The sequence below is a fragment of the Schistocerca serialis genome, chromosome 10 (assembly GCF_023864345.2).
Source record: "Schistocerca serialis cubense isolate TAMUIC-IGC-003099 chromosome 10, iqSchSeri2.2, whole genome shotgun sequence".
NCBI lineage: Eukaryota > Metazoa > Arthropoda > Insecta > Orthoptera > Acrididae > Schistocerca > Schistocerca serialis.
Window position 1 is genome coordinate 167,142,305 of NC_064647.1, and position 18,472 is coordinate 167,160,776.

Sequence of the window (18,472 nt, forward strand, 5' to 3'; positions counted from 1 at the left end):
GGAAGAACAGGCCAAATTTTTTCATACACTTAGCAAAGGTTAAAAATAACCAACGAAAGAGTACAACAAATAACGCTGTAAATAAGAGCAATTCAAAATGTGCTCAAAGAACTGCGTTCCCAGTAGCCATTATAACTGCATCACTCATCAAAGCAGACAGTTAGCTACATTTTGGCGCCTGCAACATATTCATTCCTTCAGAAAGCTGTCATAGCCATTCTTTGCAGCAGCCACAATTTCTCAATACTTCCACCCAGACTGAGTGGTCCTCGCAGCTGTGAAATACTCGTTCCTTTGGTTACAGTTAACAGAAATGGACTGCCAACATCGATCTACTAAGTCCCACAGACATGTTTACAGTTGGAGGTTTGTATGCTGTTCTGGATAGCGGTTCTTCGGTATTCAGTTCTGTAAACACCAAGGGTGCACATGCTTTTTTATTAATTCCACATTATGCCACATGTTACCCATGTTACCAAAACTATGCTAAGTTATTGCTAATGCTACATATGTGTGTGATGGAGCATAAAACTGAAGTCCTTGTATTTTTCTTTTTTCTTTGCTGTAACAACCCGTACAAAAAACCTCACAGGTAATGTATTGGTGTTAGTCCTACATTCATTCAAGTTCAGGGAGGCAACATACTGAAAAGCTGCTTGAAAGGGCGTGTGTCCTGCAGTCCACTTGCTGCCGTCTACAATGAGATTGTGATAAGAAGGTGAGGAACATTTGCAAATGTTAACATGAAAGCTTGATGGGCATGGTGTCATGTCATAGCGGAAAATAACTATTGCTCAATAAAACTAAGTTTTTAGGCAAGGTGGCACTGGTGGTTCTGTGAGTCAATAGACCCAGAGGATGACCACTGAAAATATGGTAGAAACTTCAGTATCGTTTAGTGGCAGTTATTTGACAATATCACATGGTATCATAACCTGAAAACGTTCATATTAACTCACTCTGGTCGTTGGCAGCCTATCCATAAATATATCTGCGATGCTGAGTTATATTATTATCAGCAGTGTTAATAGCCATACCAACTACTGTTTGCAAACAGAGTGGTCAGAAGTACTGCAATGACAATAAGGTGTGAATATGTCTCCATGGCTACCTGAAGCAAAGCTGATTGGCTCTCAATACAAAAGTAATGTAATGTAATGTTAGGTAATACATGAGAAGAGAAAATACCGTTTCACTAAAAGATTGGGTTTCATTCATTCACAATTATCAAGTACTGACGAGAGGTTTAAGGTTGAGCTAGCCATGGGTATAAGAGAGAACAGTGTACAGCACAGTGTAGTGACTTACTCTCAAAATTCAAAGATCTGATATTTCAGTGGTGGTATAGATCCATAGGTTACAGTAACTTCTATTATGATCATGTTTTAATTACATATAGGGTTTTGACAAGCCCTATCCCTGCCATATGATTTCCCATCTGCATATACAGTAACTTGGTAAAGACTCCACATAATTCAGCCACCTAGATATGTTTGCAGATGTCACAGCTACATAGGCGTTCAGTTTTGTGCACTGAATGTGCTGTATTAGAAGCGTGTTTCTTGTTCCTCAGTCACATGAACTTTGGTAACCAAATCACCAGTGGCATAACTACAACTACAACGAGGACAGTACGTCAGAAAAGTGAAAAATAGTGTGACAACATACTGCTACACAGTTCAGTTATGGGAACGAATACTTATATGTTCTTACACATGGATCACAAAATACCTCAGAAGGTCTTCAAATATACACTGCATAAGGCAATGTCTGCATTCCATGTTATAAATGAGTAGCACAGTGTTACAACACTAAAGAATAATACGAGTACATCCATAGTGATGTTATTTTAAAGTGAAATTCCAGGAAAATACTATTACAGACAACAGTAATCTATTGCATGACATACAAATTACATTAATTTACAGTTAGTTAATTCCACAAACAGCTGGATATATTCCTAAAATGTTTCATTTTAGAGACATAACCATTTTCAGGCTATCACACCCATCTGTAGATGGCTTCAGATATTTCCAGGGCGTGACATTCAACACTGACATTATGAATATTACGAAATATGCTACAGTAATTTAATTACAATATATTTGTAGTTTGCAATTCAACAACATATATACATTGACATGAAAAGCTAAATGGACCACAACAATACAAATCGCCATATACTGATACTTATCTGAGTGATTATAAATATTTCACATTATACCTAAATAAACGCAAGTACTTTCGAGTATTTTTACTAATGAAACAATTTATAAAGTGTCATTAAATATTAAATATTCTTGTGCAGTGAAGGAGCAGATGACATGCTGTTAATCAGTACATACTGAAAATATTATCATGAAACCAGTTGTGGCACTAAAATAAAACCTATTAAGAAGTATATGTGGCTGGTTGAGTTATTCAGTAACTATCATTAATAGTCATGGAGTTCACAAGATCCAACATGGATATAATAAAATACGAATTTGTAATCAGATTTGTTATTGTTGAAGCTCATTGATGTGTAGGGACATGTTAAAACACTTGTTTTCATGAATGCCCTAGTTATTAGAAGTCAGAGATCCAAATAAGAAAACTTTCTTAAACTACCATAAATGACACCATCTCTGTCATGGAGTAGTGGATAAAAATGTTTACAGATCGATGCACCATGGAACAGATATTGCACTAAGATTTCGTAATTAGGTCTTGCGAATGCCTAGCAAAAGCATTTGACTGACAAACGATGGTCAGAAAAATCCCATCATACATTTGGTTGATATTTCGCACAAGATTTCGTCTTTGAATTATAAAGACAGATATAATGCCTAAGGCTCTACAGTCCATAGTAAGTAACAATCTGAATTTTTTATGTTGTGTACTTCGCAATTACTAGTTTCCCTTTTTGTAGCATGATACATTTAATCATAGGTGACCACTTCAGACTAAATTATATAATGGTCATAACTATGGAAACCAATATTTTATCTAATAACTCTTAGGCATTTCAATAAAAATGAGTAAGGCAGACACACCATGATTCTATTGCACCTGGTGCATACTTACAAGATACACTAATAAAATAGATAGACCCACAACAGTGACAGAGTATGGTTAAACAACTATTGATAATATCATAACGATAATACTTTAATACTAACATGATACTCGAACAGTAAACCCCACACTAGCAGTGTGTTTTGAATTCATTATTTACATTAATAGCAAGGCTGATGGAACTGAGCACACACTCAAACTTCAAGAATCTCACATTTCAATACATATCACTTTCCTACACTTTGTGTCTCATAATAACCACAATAATGCAATTGCAGAATTTCTGTAACATACAAAGGCATGTTGACATTCTTTTCTTTGTAGACAGTATCCATGCCATAACGTTGGACATCTGGATAGAACTTGGTAGAACTCTACATAATCATGCCATCTGGCATCATTCTGCTCGAAGGAAATTACTTACATTTGAGTTATATGTTGATTACAGTTGAAGTTGATATTATCATGAGGTTTTTATCGTTCCAGCAAATTATTGTAGCACTGTAACAATTCTCATGACACATTTAATAGATGTGAGTCCTATAATTATTATGATTACACTGGTGTTGCTGTTCTGATACTAAGCACGTCTAAGACTGACTCCTAAGCCAGCTCTGCAGTCAGACATAATTTTTACAACGTAGTCATAAGAATCGAGACATGCATGTGAGTTGCTGCTCTTGAACCTCATATGAGACTAGTTACAGTAACACTAGTATTCACTAGTATGCACCCGCAGGTATAGCTTGAGACCTTTCCTGTGTGAAAAGGTGAGTGCTCCTCAAGTCTGCGACTGCTTGTAATTCCCTTCATTCACACACCATAACTATATAGTGATTGCCTTTCATGAAGAAGTAGATGTTTCGTCAGGCTGCTGTTAAATTTGTATTTCTTTTCACAAAATGCTGCATTTCTATAGTCTGTTCCAGAATGCAGCCACAAGTTCTCCCTGAGGTTCCTCCTCTGCACGAATGTTTTTATACTCATAGACATTAAAGACTTACGGATGTTCACCAATGTGGAGTTGTGAATGTTGTATCTGTTCAGCCTGGTGCCTAAATGACTTTCCACCCAAATCACAAGTTCAGGGATGTTCCCCATTGTGTAACTTTCACTAATGCTTTGGACTACCATTTTATGTGAATGTCTTGTTGCATACTACACAGCGTTAGAGGCGTTCACCATGGTGGACCTTCGAATGTTGCTTCAGATGATAATTTAGCCTGAATGTCTTGTTGCACACACCACAGCGGTAGGGGCGTGCATCAGTGTGCAGCTGTGAATGTCGCTTCAGATGACCATTTAGCTTGAAACTCTTGTTGCACATGCCACAGGTGTAGGGGCGTTCACCAGTGTGCAGCTGAGAATGCTGCATTAAGTTACTCTTAAATGCGAATGACTTGTTGCATACGCCACAGTGGTAAGGGCGTTCACCTGTGTGGAGGTTTGAATGTATCTTCAGAGTACTATTCTGCGCGAATGTCTTATTGCACACGCCACAGCGGTAAGGGCGTTCACCAGTGTGCACCTGTGAATGTCGCTTCAGATGACAACTTAGCTTGAAGCTCTTGTGGCACACGCCACAGGTGTGTGGGCGTTCACCAGTGTGTACCATAGAGCGGTGGATCAAATAGCTGTTAAATGAGAATGACTTGTCGCAAACGCCACAGCGGTAGGGGCGTTCATCAGAGTGGATCTTTGAATGTAACTTCAGACTACTATACCGTGTAAATGACTTGTTGCAAACGCCACAGCTGTAGGGGCGTTCTCCAGAGTGCACACGCAAGGCCATCTTCACATGAGAACTGGAAGTGAGTGTTTTGTGGCACTCACTGCTGGAATGCAAAAAATCACGTCTCATGTGAGTGTGATCCTTCAGATCCTGCAGACGTGCAAATACCTTTTTGCAGACATAACCACTGTACCTGTACAGCAGAAGCATTGCACTAGTTTTATTCACACAGGGTGCTTCCTGCCTGGTGGTGCTTTGTATCCTGTTGCCTGTTCCAGAAGCCAAGCAAACTTTAGTACGCAAACCATGACTATCACCAGAACCACTGTCGTCCCTGATGTCAGTGAAGTTATTACTGGAGAAAAAACAAAAAATGTCTCAGAATATTTTGTCATAACAGTACAAGTATGCAAATGAACATTATACTAACATAAGCTAGGACACTGAAAGCGTCAAGAGACCACCATGAATGCACAGCATATGATATACCCTGCAAATCACGCTATAAATTAAGAGCACACTAGAATTAATAGAAGTTTTAGGGGTTTTTTTCTAGAGACAACAGAGAGATTTGAGCTCATATGAGACATTATTTTAAGCCCCAGAAAGTTTGAAAATTTCGAAGGGAAGCCACAGAAGATGATAAATGTATGTACATCCACTAAAGCAATGTTATTACAAAGACAAACACCAAAATCAAAGCCACAATCAATGCTACAGCAGACATAAAAATCTACCTGATACATAACGCTACTGCACACTGCGAACTTCTACATTCATATCTATACAGCACAAGACATGCTACCATCTGTCTGGGAGTCATTTAACTTCAGATACTCCTCTTTTTGTAGTTCATTGATATTTTCGGACATATAAGAATCTTTTCTTACCCAGTACAATATTGCAATGGCTGTCCTATTCCGAATTACAATACAGTGTTCCTTTGGACATGCATAAATGTCCAAAGGAAAAAGCACTGCAGGGACTACAGCCATTATGAAATACGTGAAATGCATCCACATTTGGAACTATGGACAACCGTCAGCTGTATAATGGCACGACAACAATGAAAATTTGTGCTGAAGGGAGGCAAAAGTGGACAAATGATTGACAATATACGGAAGTTTTGGTCTGGCCTTGAGTTGTGTTTCGGTAGCCAAACAGTAACGCGACCGCTCGTGATAAGCGGGGAATCCGTATCTGTGTCCTAGCCTGGCACGAATTTTCATTGTTGTAATTCTGCGATACACATGATGGTTGTCCATATTCACAACTATGAATTACGAGTATTTCATGTATTTTCTTAGCCGTCCTGACTATTAGAACTCAAAGCTTACAAAAACGAATGAGCGATTTCCCTTAGATTACTATAAACGATGCTACCTTTGTCATGCAGCAATGTACAAAATATTTTAGAAAGTGGTGGAGTATGGTATTGATGATTCACTAACAAAAGCCTGTGCAGAACTTGCAGATGCCTGAAAAAAAACTACTTACATGACACTATGTGATAAGAAAGATCCAACTAGGACTTGGTTTAAACTTAGCACAGGTAACAGTTTTATAAGAAAATCGACAACTGCAGTACTCTTATATCACCTGGATGAAGTGATGTGTTGTACGACACATACCAAACTAACGAATAATGTATATATGGTTCTCGGGCGACACGTCGGATGTCATAGTGAAAACTCCACAATATTTCGTCAGCGCAACTGGCCGACATCTTCAGGTGCGACAAACACACTGCGAAGGCAGGACCACGGCTCCCCATTTATGCCAGTTTTAGGCAGGAAGTGCGCATGCGTGGAGGCGCCAAATTCGATGGCCAATAGCGACGATATCAACTGATAGCTGGAAGGACAGTAACGCCACCTACAGGATGAAGAACCAAATACTTCAGCGCACGCGCGGAGGCTGCCGCCGCTGCTCTGCGCTGCCATCGGCAGCCCCAGCGACCTCTGTCGGAAGCCGCAAGCAGTACAGCACGTCCACGTAGACGCCTTGATTATCCTCCCGTTGTCGAATATTTATGTTGCTGGCGAATCGTCGTCCGTCTTATGACCAAAAGTATTCCTCTCTGCTCGAAGCGACTTCAATATGGCCAGTGCTGGATCCCATGCTGAACTAAGCTGAAAGCCCGTGTCTCTGTTTACAAGATTCGTCGAGCTACGTATTTCCACTGCTTCCTTAATAACACTGTCCCAGTACGAACTCGTCGATGCGAGAATTTTTGTATGTAGGTAATTCATAGAATGGCCTGTACTGAGACAATGCTCGGACACTGCAGACTTTTCTGGTTGCTCCAGATGAGTGTAGCGTCGATGTTCAGTGCATCTCTCTTCTACAGTGCGACAAGTTTGTCCGATGTACGACATGCGGCAGCTACAAGGAATCTCGTAAACACCGGGTCTTCTTAGGCCAAGGCTGTCCTTAGATGAGCCCAAGAGAGCTTTGAGTTTTGCCGGCGGACGAAAAACACATTTAACTTTATGCCTCTTCAATAGTCTTCCTATTTTTGAAGAGACACCGCTGATGTAAGGCAAGATGACCATTCCCCTTTGTTCTTCGCCTTCTTCCACTTCCTCACGTTGAGTAGCCCGCTTTGGTTGTAAGGGACGGCGAATCTCCCGTTCGGAGTATCAATTTTGTTGGAAAATGGTACGCAGATGGAGTAGCTCATTGGATAAGCTGTCTGAGTCTGATATGGCTCGTGCTCTGTGGACCAACGTCCTCAGTACGCCACTTCGTTGCGAAGGATGGTGACAGCTGGTGGCCTGTAAGTATAAGTCCGTGTGTGTTGGTTTACGGTACACTGAGTGACCTAACGTGCCATCTTCTTTTCTCCGTACCAACACGTCCAGGAATGGAAGTTCGCCGTTTTTCTCCATCTCCATCGTGAACTTGATGTTGGGATGAAGCGAGTTAAGATGCTCAAGAAAAACATTCAGCGACGCAATGCCGTGAGGCCAGATAACAAAGGTGTCGTCCACATATCGCCAAAAACACGTAGGTTTCAAATCCGACGTCTGGAGCGCTCTCTCCTCGAAGTCGTCCATGAAAAGATTAGCCACAATGGGTGACAGGGGACTACCCATTGCGACGCCGTCAGTCTGTTCAAAGTATTGTCCATTAAATAAAAAGTATGTCGAGGTGAGCACATGTTGGAATAACTCTAAAAGTTCCCCATCCAGCTTCTCGCTAATGAGCAACAACGATTCCTGCAATGGTACACGAGTAAAAAGTGAGACTACGTCAAAACTCACGAGTATATCTGATGGTGCGAGTCGTAAGTTCTTGAGCCGACGAATAAAGTCTTGTGAGTTACGGATATGATGCTCACACTTTCCTACTAAAGGGCTCAATTGCGCTGCCAGATGTTTCGCGAGATTATACGTTGGTGCCCCGATATTACTCACAATAGGCCGCAGTGGCACATTATCCTTGTGAATTTTTGGCAATCCGTATAGCCTGGGAGGTACTGGCGCCTGTGTACGTAGTCTCTTAGCAACCACATCGGAGATCGTGCTGTTTTTGAGGAGCTCCAAAGTTTTCCGCTGAATTTTTGCTGTGGGGTCCTTATTTAGTGTGCGATATGCAGAGTCGTCCAGAAGCTGGTCCATCTTGCTCAGATACATCGATGTGGAGAGGATAACAGTCGCATTTCCCTTATCCGCCGGCAAAATCACACTATCAGGATCTTCTCGTAGGGATCGAACCACTGACCTCTCTGCAGCTGTCAGATTGTTCTTAGGCACTTGAGCCCATGTCAGAGCACGGCAAGTCTCCCGCCGGATCTCCTCGGCAGATTCCCTGGGAAGTTTTAGGATGCCTTTTTCGACGGAGCTAATGATGTCCAGAACAGGTGGTGTCCTCGGAGTGGGTGCGAAGTTCAATCCTTTCTCCAGGACCGATACCACCGCGGCAGGCAAAGGTTTGTCCGCTAGATTGTATACAGTTCGTCTACGAACTTCGTTGTTCTCTTCTTGTGGTAAACGGCCCCTGAAGCGATGAAACTTATCAATTTGACGTGCTGCGTCTTGTTGTTGTTTCCAGTCTGAGAACGCCCAAGTAGCGCTGTCAACCCACGTCCAAGAATCAGCGGACAGTCTTGACGATATCTTCAAATGAAGTTCCATGAGCTCTCTGGATACGAAGTCCAGTTCTCGCCGAGTATGGTGAATCCTTTCTCTTACCAGTGCGTGGCTTGCTCGATTTTTTATCCTCTTAGCGGCTGCAGAGGTTATGAAGTGCGTCACCTTAGCGAACGTCGGAATAACTCGATGATCTCGGCATCTTAATAAAAACGTAAGGGCACATAGCAGTCTGCTCTTCTTATTCCGTAGTTTATCAAAACTATTAACTTCTTTTACCATCTCCTCCCCGTACAGGTATCGGATGTGCTGCTTGAGGCTTTCCCGACGGACATGTTGTATATATGGTTCTCGGGCGAGACGTCGGATGTCATAGTGAAAACTCCACAATGTTCGTCAGCGCAACTGGCCGACATCTTCAGGTGCGCCCGAGAACCATATTTACAACATGTCCGTCGGGAAAGCCTCAAGCAACACATAACGAATAATGATTAACACCTCTAAAGTTTTATTTATATAATGAGTTTAGTATAGTATGCTGTTCTGAGGTTTGCTTTCTTTCTTTGGATGTACTCTGGGGTAGAAGGGATGCAGCATATCTGCAAGCCAGGATGACGATAGCACTCTTACTATGCTTCACATTATCTGCTTTATGAGGCAGTTTATTCCATGTTGCTGGGTCCTGCAAAGAGATATGGTGCGAACTATGGAAGAAGAACTGCCATGAAAATCACTATCATACCATGTCACTATTTTAGCTGCTGTTCAAGAGACAATTAAAGTCAGTTACTATAAGATGAAATTGTATTGAAGAGAAGTATTAAAACGGCTCATTTGTTACAAAGTATTGCATGAGGCGTTCGACTATTGTAACGAATCGATCAATACATTGATATTATCGAAGAATTCCTCCACATCATTTATTCGAGACCTTTTCGGTTTCGAGCAAAGAAGAAGTTGCCAAAAGAGACGAAGTCTACATTAACGAAGACACACATAGTTATTCTGGCTTTGCAGTTCAAGCACAGTAGGTCATAATTAGTAATTAATGCTGACCGAAGATTTATTCACAAGCATATCACATGAAATAACGTGCAGAACACTTCGAGTTGGCGACCAAGTCCAAAACCAGAACATTTCTGTGCTGGAAAGCCGATAAAAATTTGATGAGAAGAAGAATATAACAGTCTTCACCATAAGAAATCTCATGAAATAGTGTGGTTGTCCTTAGCAATGAAGGTCAATATCCACAACTAAGCAGCAGTGAAAAATTTAATTGGCAGCACAGCAAACTCCGGGTAGCTGTCAAGAATCCCATTTAGGACTCTTCACTCTAGAACATCGGCAGATTTAGCCGCCGAACCGATATACTGCAACTCAATATGTCCATCGCATAGAATCCGTCTTCCTGTCGTTATCCCAACATGGAGAGCTAAGAAAGAAAAACTTGGTGAGCTGTGTAAATTATAATTTGCTTTCCTTTTGTTATAGCGGTCGTATAGTATTCAGAGAACTCTTTGGTACTAGCTTTGGCCATTGACGTAGGAAATACGCGACAAACGTCGTAAACAATGTGCCAATTGTGAGGTCATATCAGTGTCTATTTCGTGAACACAATAAAGAGAAGCGTTATGTACAAGAACGCTTGCAAGCGATATATGCATCGAATGCACTACTGTCGCACTACTGTCATGGAGCAAGATACCGATTTTGTTTACACTGATCGGAACTACTACGACGAAAGATGAACGATGTGGATTTCGGTTATAGCGTTCACAACTCCAAAAAGAATACACGAAAATTGACCAATGACGACATAAAATGTAACTTCATTTATATACTCTTCATCGATATTTCATCTTGGACAACTGCATGTGATGTGTGTGCTGCCAGTAGAATTCCTTTTTTTCCATAGGTAAACTTTAGCAATATCTCTTAAGAAAATTGGCAAAGTCTCACAGGGAAGATCCATACCACGTAAGGGCCAATCGTGGAAGATGCACTGAAAAATGTACAGTTCATCTCAGTCTCCCAGTTGTCATTCTCATTTGATCGATAATTTCATGGATCTCCATAATCGCTCAGTGTTCTGTGTATGCACAGAGAGATCATCAGAAGACACGAATTCGACAGAATGGTTTACAAACTCGTGGTGAAATCCCTCTTCCTTCAAAGTGTTTTACGATTTCCATTCATCTGTAATGAGTTTGGTGCGAGACAAGATGAAATTCTTAATAAGAGACACTAAAGTTTGTTTAGTCATGAAATATACTTTCACACAGAAACAGTTTCTTGACTGTCTTTCTATGCCTCCAAATACCCAAACCTGTTCAGATTCGTTCTTGAGAAGTCATCCTTTCCGTACTTTCTAGTTGTTATCTGCGACACATGTATTTCCACAACCTTGTTAACACCACCTATTTGACCACCGTCATTAGGCACAATTACATAACACACTTCACGACAGAAGCCATAATAGTCATGAACAGTATTAACCGCTAGTCCAATTTCCGACGCTGTGTTTTCCAGCATGTAATCTTTAATCCAGCAGGAAACCAAGATGATGCTATGCTGTATTGTCAGTTTAGAATAATCAAACCATGTGTTTTTCCTTATTCTTATTCTTTTCCGACATTTGCTACAATACTGTTGTAAAATGAAATCAGAATCGCTACTTTCTGAACACAGTCTGATGCAGTTCTCTCCATAATAACCCGCGCAATTTCTAGTGTCGTGATTCGGCAGCAGATGACACTCCCACATTCAATGGTACTCAACATAGGAATCAATTTACGCCACATGGGACAGACACTGCTGAAAACTGTACCTCCTTCAGTCTGCTCTACGAGACTACTGAAAACAAATATTCTTCACCACTTGTTATGGATCAATGCTGTCGCTCGAAGCGAGATACTTTGCCGCAGATTATGTGTCATTGCTCTAAACAAATTCGATATCTGCCGGCCGTTGTGGCCGAGTGGTTCTAGGCGCTTCGTGTTCGTGTTCGAAATGTGCAATAGGTGGAAAATTAGTAACTGGCTGGTTTCTGCAGATGAGGCAAGGCTTCCCCTCCAATTTTCACAGTCTCTTCAATGGTTTGACGACTAATGTATGGTCTTTCATTGACACGCAAAAGAAGAACATATGCCACAGCTTCTGTCGAGCGATCTTGCTGAAGAAGTGCTTTAAACTGTTTGAGGGTTGTGACGGATGGGACAGAATTTATTGTGCATCCCTGCCCGAAAAAATCAACCGCAGTCACACTCTTTGCATCCCAGAATAGCGAAGCCACACCTTTCCCTGACGATTCTACAGTTTTGAACTTTCTCTTCTTTGGCGAGTTTGTTATGCCATTTCACTGACTGCCTATTTGATTCTGCTTTAAAAAATGTACCCATGTTTCATATGCGGTCACAATTTACGCCAGAATTTCTCTCCTACTAAACGGAAGAGCTGCAATGGTTGAGAGCAAATTGTTTTTCTTGCCTCTTTATTCTGGTCAATTAACATTCTTGTATATCCAAGTTCCACAAACCTTGAGTATCCCAGCGGTTAAGGGGACCACACCCTGCTTATCTAACCCATGTTAATTTAGGCAAGCATTTTACCCATTTCTGAAAGAAACTATTTGATGCAGGAACTTAATATTTTTACTGTGTTACATGATGCTAATAGAGTCTGTACTAAAATCTACGTTACCCATTTTATAGTTTTTAAGAAATACTTTTCTTAATTTATTAACAAAATAACTTAAAGTTTTTCGGCAGAAAATATTTTTTGTGAACTTTCCAATGGGGGAATATTAATTAATGTAGTACCAGAGGTGGTATTTTATGTTATGCAGAGTCTCTGAAAATTTCATTTATTTATCTATGATAGTTTTTGATATAATTGGGGATATGTACTGAAAATTTTAGTTTGTGGGAAACTGACTTTAAAGAAAAAAACTTTTGAAATTTGTTACTTAGAGTTAATTAAAACTGTCCTGCTGCAGATGACGGCCCTTCTTTGGCCTCTAACAGGTCTTCCATCTTCCAGCTTCTTTTTCACCTTCCTGGATATTTGTCTTGCTTTCTTGGCCATATTAGATGCAGACCTGTCAGCATCAGTTATCCTCATTTTATCACAACATTGCAGCTCAGTGATCATATTTTCACCAGGATTAATTCCCAGCTTTTTCAGTACCCAACACTTACCAACATTACCACAATTGAATGTAATAACAGCATCATGAACTCCTAGTTTCATTGTATGCATGCCCACAATTATAGTTTTAGGAAGGCGGTTCCAAATTATACTGTTGAAACATTCATCTACATCTATATCTACACACATACTCCGCAAGCCACCTGACGGTGTGTAACGGAGGGTACCTTGAGTACCTCTATCAGTTCTCCCTTCTATTCCAGTCTCGTATTGCTCATGGAAGGAAGGATTGTCAGTATGCCTATGTGTGGGCTCTAATCTCTCTGATTTTATCCTCATGGTCTCTTCTGAGATATACGTCAGAGGGAGGAATATACTGCTTGACTCCTCGGTGAAGGTATGTTCTCGAAACTTCAACAAAAGCCCGTACCGAGCTACTGAGCGTCTCTCCTCCAGAGTCTTCCACTGGAGTTTATCTATCAACTCCGTAATGCTTTCGCGCTTACTAAATGATCCTGCAACGAAGCGCGCTGCTCTCTGTTGGATCTTCTCTATCTCTTCTATCAACCCTATCTGGTATGGATCCCACACTGTTGAGCAGTATTCAAGGAGCGGGCGAACAAGCGTACTGTAACCTACTTCCTTTGTTTTGGGATTGCATTTCCTTAGGATTCTTCCAATGAATCTCAGTCTGGCATCTGCTTTACCGACAATCATCTTTATATGATCATTCCATTTGAAATCACTCCTAATGCGTACTCCCACATAATTTATGGCATTAACTGCTTCCAGTTGCTGACCTGCTATATTGTAGCTAAGTGATAAACGATCTTTCTTTCTATGTATTCGCAGCACATTACACTTGTCTACATTGAGATTCAATTGCCATTCCTTGCACCATGCGTCAATTCGTTGCAGGTCCTCCTGCATTTCAGTACAATTTTCGATTGTTACAACCTCTCGATATACTACAGCATCATCTGCAAAAAGCCTCAGTGAACTTCTGATCTCATCCAAAAGGTCATTTATGTATATTGTGAATAGCAATGGTCCCACAACACTCCCCAGTGGCACACCTGAAATCACTCTCACTTCGGAAGACTTCTCTCCATTGAGAATGACACACTGCGTTGTGTTATCTAGGAACTCTTCAATCCAATCACACAATTGGTCTGATAGTCCATATGCTCTTACTTTGTTCATTAAACGACTGTGGGGAACTATATCGAACACCTTGCGGAAGACAAGAAACACGGCATCTACCTGGGAACCCGTGTCTATGGCCCTCTGAGTCTCGTGGACGAATAGTGCGAGCTGGGTTTCACACGACCGTCTTTTTCGAAAACCATGCTGATTCCTACAGAGTAGATTTCTAGTCTCCAGAAAAGTCATTATACTCGAACATAATACATGCTCCAAAATTCTACAACTGATCGATGTTAGAGATATAGGTCTATAGTTCTGCACATCTGTTCGACGTCCCTTCTCGAAAACGGGGATGACCTGTGCCCTTTCCCAATCCTTTGGAACGCTACGCTCTTCTAGAGACCTACGGTACACTGCTGCAAGAAGGGGGCAAGTTCCTTCGCGTACTCTGTGTAAAATCGAACTGGTATCCCATCAGGTCCAGCGGCCTTTCCTCTTATGAGCGATTTTAATTGTTTCTCTATCCCTCTGTCGTCTATTTCGATATCTACCATTTTCTCATCTGTGCGACAATCTAGAGAAGGAACTACAGTGCAGTCTTCCTCTGTGAAACAGCTTTGGATAAAGACATTTAACGTTTCGGCATTTCGTCTGTCATCCTCTGTTTCAGTACCATTTTGGTCACAGAGTGTCTGGACATTTTGTTATGACCCACCTACTGCTTTGACATAAGACCAAAATTTCTTAGGATTTTCTACCAAGTCAGTACATAGAACTTTAATTTCGAATTCATTGAACACCTCTCGCATAGCCCTCCTCACACTACATTTCGCTTTGCGTAATTTTTGTTTGTCTGCAAGGCTTTGGCTATGTTTATGTTTGTGAAGTTCCCTTTGCTTCCGCGGAAGTTTTCTAACTTGGTTGTTGTACCATCTCTTACGATCTTGCTTGGCACATACTCATCTAACGCATATTGTACAATATTTTTGAACTTTGTCCACTGATCCTCAACACTATCTGTACTTGAGCCAAAACTTTTGTGTTGAGCCGTCAGGTACTCTGAAATATGATTTTTGTCAGTTTTGCTAAACAGAAAAATCTTCCTACCTTTTTTTAATATTTCTATTTACGGCTGAAATCATCGATGCAGTAACCGCTTTATGATCGCTGATTCCCTGTTCTGCGTTAACTGTTTCAAATAATTCAGGTCTGTTTGTCACCAGAAGGTCTAATATGTTATCGCCATGAGTCTGTTCTCTGTTTAACTGCTCAAGATAGTTTTCAGATAAAGCACTTAAAAAAATTTCACTGGATTCTTTGTCTCTGCCGCCCGTTATGAACGTTTGAGTCTCCCAGTCTATATCCGGCAAATTAAAATCTCCACCCAGAATTATAACATGGTGGGGAAATCTACTCGAAATATTTTCCAAATTATCCTTCAGGTGCTCAGCCACAACAGCTGCTGAGCCAGGTGGCCTATAGAGACATCCAATTACCATGTCTGAGCCAGCTTTAACCGTGACCTTCACCCAAATTATTTCACATTTCGGATCTCCATCTATTTCCTTCGATACTATTGCACTTCTTATCGCTATAAACACGCCTCGCCCTTCACTGTCCAGCCTGTCTCTGCGGTATACATTCCAATTTATAATAATGTTACTGCACCCCTTGCCACAGTAAATTTGTTGTAACTCTCTTGAAATGGTGAGAGCTTCTTTGATTATGCGATTGTTGAAGAATTACAGTTAGAAACATCGTTGCCATGCGACACAACCTCTTGTACAGAAAGCTTTCTAAACTTGTTTCCTCTAAATTGTCGTCTCGTGGAAATGCCTTTATGTTTCGTCATCTTCAATAAACACAACATAACACATGTAAACAGGCACTACAAATATAAGTATACCAATTACTCGCAATCTCACTTGAACAAAATTTACCACGTGTTTGAAAGCATGTTGTTTACAAACAGGAGAAACAAAAGAATACCGACCATTGCATTCCAAGAATAGCCAACACACTCGGGAGTAAAAAAAAAAAATCTCTAATGTGCAATGTAGGGGAGGTAAAGATCTAATATATATGCAGAAAAGAGGGTGACAGAAAAGTGGGCATGGCACATAAACACACGTGGTCGGAAAATGCTCTTTAAATGCTCGAAAAAAATTTTTCAGCAAAATCTTTGCAGAGTACTTAAAACCTTAATGCATCCAAATATGATGAAAACCGAAAATCAATTTTTTTCGACTTGAACCACGGTGTGGTCCCCTTAAATAATCGTCATTGTGCTACCTTTACTGAGAGAGATAACACTAGAAAAATCACCTGCAGTTGCCTGGCGGTCACCACGAAATATGTCGTTGACTCGCTGAATGTTGTTAAGTGTCACTGCAGTCACACCAGCCCATCACTCTGTGTTTCAACAGATGATGGTGTTTGCCATTAAAGTTTGATACAGTAATGATCTCCAATACAGTAATGATCTTATCACCTAACTGTGCTGACATCCAGTGTTGCATCGCCGCACACATTTTTCAGTCTTTCATGAATATTAATATTCAAGAATTCTATCACAGAATGCTTCCTGATAAAAAAAATCGATAACAGCCATTTTGAAAGCGCTTGCAGTAATGGCATCTGTTGATGCAGAAAATTACTATTGCAGTGGATTTGAGAAGCTTCGCGAAATAGCACCAAATTCAAATTTTTTCACTAACAAGCCTTATTTAAGGAAATAAAAAATAGGAGGCATTACATTTTGGCTGCCCCTTGTACTTTGTGAGAAAATCTGGTTGCAAATGTCACAGCTGTGTGGTCACTCAGCAGTGTCCATTGAATGAACACTTTCCAACTACTGAGCTTTGTGGATTTTGTGATAGGCACCACAAGAATGCATAAATGTCTAACTGTTCATGTGTGTGGGGGGGGCGGGGCGCATGCATGCATGCGAGGTCTCCCTCAGGTCCCTTACATATGCAGACTTCTTTTTGCAAATGAAATACTTACGTTGACATACACTCTTCCTGCTTGGTGGTGAAGTGTAACCAAACCACCAGTGCCATTACTACGAGAATCGTACGCCGTGCCAAAGGGGACAGAGCAGCAAAAAGTGAGATAATGCTAGTCAATGTACTAGCCAACCACGACTGTATTGCACTTGGCCTCCCACAGCAGTTATCAGAAACATGCAATGATGTTAGAGTAAATAACGTGCAGTGGTGACCAATAAATACACATAGCACTGTGAATGCTTTCAGACAGTTGTGCATATGCTGTCAAGTAGTAGAGCATCTCCTTGTGGAATATCACAATAAAAACTCACGAAAATCCGACCAAAGCGCCCTTATTCCCAGCTGCAATAATATTGTGGTTGACTAGTAATGTGATACAATATGATCATGAAAATGAAAAATTATGTGGTCTCACACATGGGTCACAAAAGTGCCTTGGAAGCTCTCCACAAATGCACTGCATAAGACATTCTCTGAAATATACATTATAAATTAGGAACACATCCACCAATAGTGACGTTTTTTGAAGTGAAACTTAAGGAAACCACCAGGTGTACAGCTTAACTATTGAACTTAAGGAAACCACCAGGTGTACAGCTTCACTGTTAGGAGCAACTGTAGTCTATTGCATAAAATATGAAGTTACATTCAGACAATCTCATTGTTGAAGCTCATTGACATGTTGGGATGTGGTATGACACTCTTTCCATTACTGCCCTACTTGTCAGCAGTCACCAGTCACAGATACAAATGGGAGACATTGCTTTGGCTACCATAAAGGGCGCTACCTCTATCCTGGTGTAGTGGATAAAAACTTTTACAACCATGGAACAGATACTGCATGAAGATCTTTCAAATGACTAGCAAACAGTGAGGAACAAATGATGGTCAGAAAAATTTCATCATAAATTTGGTTGATATTTCTCTCAGGTTTTCGTTCTTGAATGGTAGTGAGAGGTAATACCCCCTTCCAGTCTACACTCCATCATAAGTAATAAAATCATATGAGATCTTTATGTTATGTACATTGCAGTTACTAGTATGCTACTTTATTCCTGGATATGTTCATATGTAAATAACCGCTCAACTTCAAACCATGGAACGGCCATTAACACTGCAAACATATATTTTTATAATAATTATTTCCATTTTAATATAAACACAAAGAGAAATGCAAACACACCATCATGTTACTGAAATTGTTGCATGCTTACAACCTGCTAATATGAATCCATAAATCCACAATAGTGATAGAGTATAGTTAAACAACTATCAGCGACATGGTA

The 18,472-nt window shown here is 40.6% G+C and overlaps 1 protein-coding gene across 1 annotated transcript in view; it reads right to left on the reverse strand.

The window, feature by feature from the left end:
• Nucleotides 1-1,832: 1,832 nt before the first annotated feature.
• Nucleotides 1,833-18,472, reverse strand: part of LOC126425292 (zinc finger protein 776-like) — a 44,313-nt gene continuing 27,673 nt past the window's right edge. The window contains exon 2 of the mRNA XM_050088267.1: nucleotides 1,833-5,144. Coding sequence (XP_049944224.1) covers nucleotides 4,226-5,144 — 919 coding nt within the window. The 3' untranslated portion in view covers nucleotides 1,833-4,225. The remainder of the gene's footprint in view (nucleotides 5,145-18,472) is intronic.